Source organism: Egretta garzetta, unplaced genomic scaffold (assembly GCF_000687185.1).
Source record: "Egretta garzetta isolate BGI_Z169 unplaced genomic scaffold, ASM68718v1 scaffold193, whole genome shotgun sequence".
Classification (NCBI taxonomy): Eukaryota; Metazoa; Chordata; class Aves; order Pelecaniformes; family Ardeidae; genus Egretta; species Egretta garzetta.
In genome coordinates this window covers 751098-760381 of record NW_009259117.1, presented here as the reverse complement: position 1 = coordinate 760381, position 9284 = coordinate 751098, and the positions used below count along the sequence as shown (strand labels likewise).

At 41.3% G+C, this 9284-nt stretch overlaps 1 protein-coding gene across 1 annotated transcript in view; it reads left to right on the top strand.

Annotated features, from left to right (window-relative positions):
• EVC (EvC ciliary complex subunit 1) overlaps window positions 1–7722 on the top strand; it is a 53204-nt gene extending 45482 nt beyond the window's left edge. Inside the window, exons 17-21 of the mRNA XM_009635512.2 lie at window positions 2772–2880; window positions 4821–4947; window positions 5198–5291; window positions 6523–6634; window positions 7641–7722. Of these exons, the coding sequence (XP_009633807.1) occupies window positions 2772–2880; window positions 4821–4947; window positions 5198–5291; window positions 6523–6634; window positions 7641–7722 (524 nt within the window). The remainder of the gene's footprint in view (window positions 1–2771; window positions 2881–4820; window positions 4948–5197; window positions 5292–6522; window positions 6635–7640) is intronic.
• The last annotated feature ends 1562 nt before the right edge of the window (window positions 7723–9284 follow it).

Here is a 9284-nt window from a genome sequence, read left to right as displayed (position 1 = left end):
GCAGGAATTAAAACTGAAGCCTATTCCAGAATGCAGAATTCCTAATGTCCAATCTAAACCTGCCCTGGTGCAACTTGAGGCCATTTCACCTCATCCTATCGCCCGTTACCTGGGAGAAGAGACTGACCCCCACCTCGCTACAGCCTCCTGTCAGGCAGCTGTAGAGGGTGTTAAGGTCTCCCCATAGCCTCCTCTTCTCCAGGCTGAACAACCCCAGTTCCCTGAGCCACTCCCCATCAGACTTGGGCTCCAGACCCCTCGCCAGCTTCATTGCCCTTCTCTGGACACGCTCCAGCATCTCAGTGTTCTTCTTGAACTGAGGGGCCCAAAACTGAACACAGTATTTGAGGTGCAGCCTCACCAGTGTCAAGTACAGGGGCACAATCACTTCCCTACTTCTGCTGGCCACACTAGTCCTGATACAAGCCAGGATGCCATTGGCCTTCTTGGCCACCTGGGCACAGTGCTGGCTCATGTTTAGCCAGTTGTAGACCAACACCTCCTTTTCCTCTGGACAGCTTTCCAGCCACTCTTCCCCAAGCCTGTGGCATTGAACAGGGTTTTTGTGACCGAAGTGCAGGACCCAGCACTTCGCTTTCTTGAACCGCATACAGTTGGCCTTGGCCCATCAATCCAGCCTGTCCAGGTCGCTCTGTAGAGTCTTCCTACCCTCAAGCAGACCAACGCCTCCACCCAGCTTAGTGTCATCTGCAGACGTGCTGAGGGTGCGCTCAAACCCCTCATCCAGGTCATTGATAAAGATGTTAAACAGAGCTGGACCCAATACCCTGATGTTCCCCCTGGGGAACACTGCCTGTGGCTGGCTGCCAACTGGATTTAACTCGATTCACCACAACTCTTCAGGCCTGGCCATCCAGCCAGTCATTACACACCTGAATGTTCTGCTCCATCAGTGTTTTGATATTGCTCTCAACTGGTCTCCTAATTAGGTTGTGAGGCCTAGAATATCAGTTACCAGAACTACAGTCACTCTTCTGGTAATTGCTCATTTAGATTTTTTGTTCTCCTAGAGTATGTGTGGATATATTATTGTTTCAGTGTATTGGTGTTCCATGAACTACAAGAAAGAAAATTGCATGTGTAAGTGGAGCACCTTTTCTTTTCAACTGCTGCAATGTAAGCCTACAGGCGTGATGGATGATGAGAGTATTTATGTTGGTAATAAAAGCAGGAGTGTGTTAGATTTAGGTGAGAGAGAAACCCAGCTGAAATTCACAGATCAAATGAACTGCTGCGGTGAAAAAATATTGCAAATCTGCATATGCATGCTGCAGCCTGGCTGAGATTTTCAGTATCAACAGACAACTACTTCAGCTTTGTTGGTGCTTTTTACATGAGGAGTGAGCACTACCGTCTAATAAGGGACTTTGATGCTTTAGTACACCTAAGTCCTTCTTGAACCTAAATACAAATTTGTGATGCAGAACCCCACTCCTTTCTCATTTCAGCTGCTGTATTGATCTCAGAAGCACTTAGATTTCTCTCTGTGATTCTTAACAGCCTGAAGCTCTGCTCCAGGGCACAGCCAGGACACCCTAAGCCCTGCCAGCTAGCCAGCTACTTTCCATCCAAGCTCAGCCAGGAGGCAGAACATCCATGCTTCGTCCTTTTCAGAAGGGGCTGATCTGTTAGGTGATCTCCAAGCATGATTACCATACTGAGAGTGTGATCCTTCTCACCAAATACTCTCTTAACTTCTCTCTCTGAAATATGAGATGGAAAAAACAGTGTTGGCAATAGAGCCACCTACTATGTGATAGCCCTGGGGGTAGAATGGCCACACAGAAAATTTCTTACGTACTTCATTCAGTGATAGCTAAATGGGAGTAAAGACTGTAATGCCAGGCTTCTCTCTCCCAGTGACTGTGCTTAATGTTAGGCTAGAGAATTTTGCTTCTTTGGGCATCCCTTGGCCTAGTAAATCTGAATTTACGGTCTGTCTGGCACAGCCACAGGAAGAAAGGTGAAGAGTACCTCCCCTTGCTCAGCCAGCCCAGCGCAGCCTAGAGTACAGCCAGTAACTGCTCCCCGATGGTGCCGTTGGTAGGAGAGGTGTCTGTCAGCCTCTCCACACGTTCGGAAGAGGTCAGGTGCTCCCAAAATGAGTGTTACGAACCCTAAGCTGTTACGTACCCATACATCTCCCTCCTTCTGTGTTTTATTTAAAAGCAGTGCTGCAAGGAAGCTGGTCCTGTCTGTCAGACATGCTCCAAGCCTTGCTGCCAGGCAGGACTTCAGGGGCAAGGGCCAGGAGCCTGGTCAGCAGATAAACACCAAGTTACTCGCAGAGTGTGAGCGTATGCAAAAGTACTCAGAATACTTTGCCATCAAATGAGGGGACATCTAGTGAAGTTAGGCATTCCCAGGACTAAGAAGCCTTCCAAGCAGAGGTTTTCTTTATATTGTATTTTTTGTTTAGGTGTTATTACGGTGCTTAAGGCATCAAGGTATTTTCATAAAATTTCTACTTTGCATTCCATGTTAATACCTAGTGGAAGAAGTAGTTAAGAATAGGAATTCAGTGACATTACCATCTAGCTGAGATGCACAACCTATGTGTCTGTGCAATGGATCACAGTGGCAGAGCAAGAGCATGTAAGATGTACTTGGTATCCCTAAGGAGCAGTAACTTTGGAGAGACTACCTGGAACAGGGATTAATTTGTGCTGATGCAAAACAAAAACTGTAAAGTTTCCACAACTCAGATTTTGTCATTTTGAGCAGAATATTTTACAAAAACATTATTTCAGCAGAAAGAGGTGGAAGGAACAGACTTGGGAAGAAACAAGAGAATGAACTGGCATTTAAAGAAAAACAGACCAAAGGCCTCCTGAACGTATCATCCACAGTCCATCAAAGGTAAGAGCAGGCAGCAGCACTACTGATCTATTTAAATGTTATGAGTGCTTGCATACCTATATAAATGTCTAGCTGAATAAATGTTTTGCTTTTTATATTTGTCTTTGATGGAAACAAAACACCTGTTGCCAAAGTACATCTACCCTTTAATCTCAGAGAATTACTTTCTTATTAAATAAACTTTTTGATGCTCATCAATTACAGGCTGAAGAACTACACATAGGAAGTTTGAAAAGAGAGAATGAAAACCAATGCCAAAACATATGCCAAATTTTAAAATAAATTTAACATAAATGTAGGATAGGAACCGATGCTGTCTAATTCGTTACATTCCATCTTTTCTGCTTTGAACATCAAAAGCGTTTGTTCTTTTGCTGTTGAGTAAACATGTACCATAATGAAGAGAAAATGTTTGAAGCGTAAATAAGATTCAAAACTGAAAGAAGATTTCAGGGAATGCCTTGGACAATCAAGATTACTTGCACTAAATTTAGAGTGGAATCCCTCAAATGTAAATTAAATAAAAGTCATATTTAATTCATTACTGAATTTATGAAAGTTAGAGTCAAAAGCACTGCAACTGTAAGGGAATAAGTTGTCATAAAAAGCTGTATGACTCAGCATGCACATGATACATTTTTGTAATAATTTTATTTCTTTATTCTTGGTTTATTATCCAGAACAACACAGGATCTGCAATTTTGACATTGTAAAGAGGTTAATTCTTTTTTTAGACATTCTATTACTTCTAAATTGAAAGAAATCATTCCCCACTTTCTGTTTTTCATCTTTGTTTAAATTAGCATAGAAATGAATTCATGTAATAAAGGGCTTCATAAAAGAGCTGTTAGTTATTCATTATCGAGTTTAGAATTTATTCTGACATATAAATTCACCTCTAGCTGTTGTCTAATTTTTTTCTCCCATAATCTATTCCAGTGTCTTAAAAAAAATACAGTCAAGCTGGCCTTCATGCAAGCAGAAGTATGATATTGAAGAATGTAACTATTCAGTATTTAAGCTAGTCTCATAATGATTAGTAATCAAACCCTTTTTACTATTGTCATTATGATTTCTTTTATGGTCCAATCTCAGTCCTGTGTAGACTAATGATAAATTTCCATTAATTTGTCTAACTCCTACTAAACCCAACATCGATTGTTTTATTTTCTTTTGCCCTTGGTGCAAGGTTGTGAGTGGGAGTTCAAAAAGCAGCTTTTGAAAGCTAACCTGCTGTAAGCATTGACCATTGCAATAGCAATTTCATTATGTGTAGATGTCAGAAACAATTTGTGTTATCTCCTTCCCTGAGGAATGTGATGGGTGATTGTCAGCATTGGTTCAAGGTAGATCAGGCAAGAGAGCAGAAGAAATACAGATTCAGCAAAGTTTCAGCCATTCAGGTTCTGCTGTATTGATATTAATCATTAACCAGCAAAATAAAACAAGTGAAGAATATAGTTGTCAATGCTCCCAATTGCCAAGTTTTGAATTACCATGTTTCTGTCTCAGTCTCAACCTGGTACTGAAGAACCCTGAATGAAATGCGTAATTCTTAGTCCCTTATCCTCCCACCTGATCTTCTAACACTTTGTCTCTTTGGCAAGCAGACAGTAAAGCTGACTTTAGAAACAAAGGTTTTGAAAGCAGACTTCAACATTAGGGCTGAACTCCAGCTCCCAAAGTTCAGGCATGGACAACCCAAACTCCTGCTGTAATTCCAAAAGGAGCTTGTATCCCATGGAGAGCAAAGGGAGGTTATTAAAACAAGTAAATCTATCTAAAAATCTACCGCAATTTTTTTTGTCCCAGCAGAAGCTGCATGGGCCAGCACTGTTAATGGCCTTTCTCTCTACAAAATCTTCTGAATACACTTTGCCAGGATTGTATTCCTCCCTTGAACTGAACAACATTGGTACTTTTAAATTTCTCTTGGCCAGGATGGTGCTGCAGCAAAAGAAGGTTTTGGCTCAGTTTGAACTGCAGCAGCAAATTCGTCTGGAGTCTCTGAAACAGAAGCTGCTGGGATTGCATCACCTAGAAACTGAGTTGGAGAATCAGCTAAAGGTAAATCAGGGTAAAATGACTCATGGATCTGAAGCAGTCCGTGGCAAAACATTGGACAGGTTGTAAGGGTCTCTTTGCTGTCCGAATTAAAGTCAATGTCTGGTCAGAAACACTTCCCTGATGCTAGCCATATTGTGTTCTGTGTTTCTGCAATGACATATGCCTCTTTTGTCATGCCACTTGTGGAGTAACATAACCCAGAATCAAGCTGTGTTGCGTTAACTGACTTCTGGTTTATCTTTGTGGGCAGGAAGCAGAGCAGGACTTTGTGAGCGAATTGGCTGCACTGGCCCAAGTTCCAGTGGCTGTGAAGAAGAAGCCTTCCAAAAGGAGCAAGCCAGCAAGTTGGTGCAATTCTGAATTGTTTTAAAAAACCCATATCATTCCACATATCACTGTGTGTTTTGAAATATAACGCAATGGAGTTTCGGGAGAGATTTTTTGTCAGTGCCATTTCCCTAATCATGATGTAGAAAAGTAAGGCAACCTTCCATGGTCACCCAGCTCACCAGCAGCACAGCCACAAATATAAGTGTCACCATTCCTCACTCCAGAACAGTCCTTTAGCCAATAGATCGCATTGTGTCCACTGAGGTAAGGCTTTGCCTTGCTCAAACCAGAATTATTTTCCATGTCTTCATCATGTTCTTCAGAATGACTCTGTTCACCTCAATCACTAAGTCTTGGGGAGGACAGCAGAGCTGAATCACCCGGCTTTCATTTTCCCGGTAGAGTGTAAGAATCGCCCTCCCACACACATGCTCAGAAGTAAAATCTTACTGAATCAGGAAACTTGAAATATTTATATGAATTTACTGCAGTTTTAACAAATTAGCCTAATTCATTATTCAAGAGACACTTAGGGACAAATTGTCAGAATAGCAGTTGTGTTTCCTCATCCACATTTGGGGTGGAGCGTGCAAATTCCCATCCTTTGAGGCATGCAATCCTTCTGTCATTATCAGAATGAAACACTTGCCATTACATTTGAAAGGTGCTGCAAGGTGAGATGGGTGCCCAAAAGGGAAAAGCAGCTCACTCACCTGGACAGTTTTGAAGTCTCTCTCCCTGGTCGGTTGTTTCTCAAGCGTGCAGAGCTGTTTGCCCTGGTAGGCACCGTGACCCCAGGGACGCATGTGGAAGCTTAGCTCAGGGCCCTAAAAACAGTGACTTCTTAACATCAGATTGTTCTGATTCAAATCACATGAAATTATGAATTGCCTTTTCTTCTGTTTGCTGGTCGAGAAAAGCCATTTTCAATTACTTGCTAAGAAAATACATGATAGGGCTTTCAACTGTTGCACCTTATGGAAACTCACTTCAGTGTTCAGCAATTATGAAAGTTCAGTGAGAACTAACCTGAGATTAAGTAAGTCTCTGTGAGAACTAACCGATAATAAAACCCCAATATTCTAGACTAATGTAAAGTGGAATGATTTCCTTGGAATAATAACGTATATGCATGAAGTGTTAGAGTGTATTTTTTTGCTTTAGGTTAAACAAAACCAAACAAGCTCTACTACCTGTGATTCCCTTTTTTTTTTTTTTTTAATCCATATGCATTTGGCAATTCAGGGGAAAAAACAAACTCGAAAAGAAGGACCTTTCAGTCACCAGAATCAGAAGATAAAGATAATTCTCATGAAAATATTCAAGAGCCCCCTGGACTGACTTCTGGCTTATGCAGGTACAGTAGAGGCTAACAAAAAGGGCATGTGAAAAACTATTTCTAAAAAGCAGTACAAAATCTACTTCATAATCAGGTATGTCAATCAAACCCAAAATGTAACACATACACCAGCTGAGCTTCTTCCTTAATACTTACTTCTCACGTGTGTTTGACCTTTTTTTTCCCCATATTCTTTTTTAAATTTAGCAAAGTCTTCTGAGTTTGCTTGTCTGTGCTGTTATGTATTTTATAAATAACTTTGATTTTAGATAGAGAAATGAGAAATACTGTTTCCAAATTTCCTTTAATTAGGTTTTTTAAAACCTGAGTCACAGACAGCATAAATCAGCAGAGACAAGTGAATCCAATGGAACTAGGCTGACATGTAGCAACCAAAATATGGTCTGTGGTATTTAGGCTTTCAACTTCCACCTTTATTTCAGGAACAAAGGCAAGCGCCAGTCTTTGGCTGACGAGGGTAGCAGCTCTAACAATGATTTTCTTGATAGATGTTTCAGTTGGCTTATGCTGGGGTGCTAACTAGAGGAGAAGAAATGGCTACAAACCTGAAAGATGCCAGCTGATTACTACGGGCAGATCAAACCAGCCAGCTGGTCGCTGGGGCTTGATATATTGAGCAGAGAAAATCCTGTTGACAGGCAAAGCAAACAGTTGGTTCTCAGGAGCCACAGGCCTTTGGGGAAAAGTATTTATCCCCTGAGTGACCTCAGCCTGGGACTGACTTCAGGAGATGGCTCCTTTCCCTGATGGCATCAACCCTTTTCACACACTCCTTTCCCACAGCCAACAAGGGATACGTGTGTAGGGATTTTTAAGGAACGTTTATCTTTAGGCAACTTTGTTTTGGCAGCCTCAACAGGGACAGCTGAAACCAGGGAGTGTAGAAGTTATAATTATAGAGCAAGTGCCTTTCTTCTCTTACCAAAATTAATTTAGTTTAAGAGAGAACTGTAGTGTTTGAAAAACTGTCTACAATTTTATTTTTCCTGTTTATTTCTTTCAGAGAAAGGTTACAGAGTCCATGTGAAGGGGAGACTGAACTGAGGGAAAACTCAAAGATGCTAAAAAAAAGAGGCAACAGGTAGTAAAAGCATTTATATGGGCTGTCTGAACACCAAGTACCAAACCATTCTTCTGGGAATCTCAGCAGCTATAAATACTTACTGAGCTGCTTTACTGAGGAACAATGAAGAACATCAATAATAACGGAGAAATCTTCTTTAGCTACCGGACCAAGAATCAATCCCGTGTTCCTTGAGCTGTTAATAAAACATTCCTATGTGGTTTTGGTAAGGGGCAACAAGGAAGTCTTCAATATAAACTCTTCCAGATTGCTTGGGGAATGTGGAGGGGAGAGAGTTTTACCTTAGGAATATCCCTGAGGAAAGTGCATTGATAGAACAGATCCACACTAGGCTGGTTGCCCAGGTCGGTGCATCTCAGAGCGTTTCCTTCTAATAGCGATGTGCGATTTGCTTCTGAGCCCTAAATGTGGTAGGTCAGGTCTTAATATTTTGTGATTACTCCTTTGAACTAACAAAAATAAATAGAAATGTAAAGAATATGTAAACAGACTTTAGATGGTATTGGTATGTCAAAAGACTAAATTTGGTCTCTTTTGTTCTATTTTATTGTTTCCAAGGCTATTATGCTTTTTAAAATTTGTACAAAGGTTTTTATAAACATATTTCTCTGTGTTTGTCTCAGATTTCAAATTATTATCTTTAGGAAGAGTGAGACAAAACTGGTTTACTGTTTCAATTTTTATACTTCACTTTCTAGTCATCTTCTTTAAGTACACTCTTTTGTTTCCAACATACTTTGTTATGCTCATTATGTTTCCTATGGGAATTCTTCTTGTTATGCAAAGCACCTGGTTCTTACTGGCTGTACAGGGCACCTGTACCGTGTAATAAATTGTCTCACTTAAGCAATCTTACAGCTTTCATGAAATGAAAGTTCTCTGCCTTTTTAAAAAGAGCATACGTTTTGCTAACAAAAAGGCTGTCCTTTGGTGCATGATGGAAGTACTATATCGGTAAGTGCCGCCACACAAATGACTTTACCAGATGTGTTACACATAATTGTTAAATGGTTAATTTTCACCTTGCTCACTGTAAATTTTTTTTTTTTTCTAAATTTTACCACTTCAAGCATTTGATTCTGGTATTTCAGTACTTGGGCTCTATGGTCTCTCTGCCTTCCTCATCTGGAGATTTTAGTTGCTGCTTGTTGTGCTTTTTTTTAAACAGCTGCAGCCTGTGTACCTCTGTTCAAACATCTGGGTTCTGCAGTGCGCTCGGTATGGATAGCAAGAAGGAAGTTTTTCCTATCAGAGTTGATGAGGTTTTAAACCGCGCAGCGCAGCAGCGGCTCCCATCACAGTTCAGATGCAGCATAAGTGCCCAAGCAGGGTAGCTCATCACCCGAGCCAGGTCTCTAATCACCCAGGCAGGGTCTCTAATCACCTGAGCTGGGTCTCTAATCATCACCTGAGCCAGGTCTCCCCGGGTGCACTGTGACTCCTTTGGCTGGGCAGGGCTGAAATGGCTTTTTCTGTCCCTTAGAAAATACGGAGAGGTTCAGATTATCCCAAAAGCAGGGCAGCAGTGCCCTCTCCCGGGCAGCTGGTGGGGTTCTCTTCCCC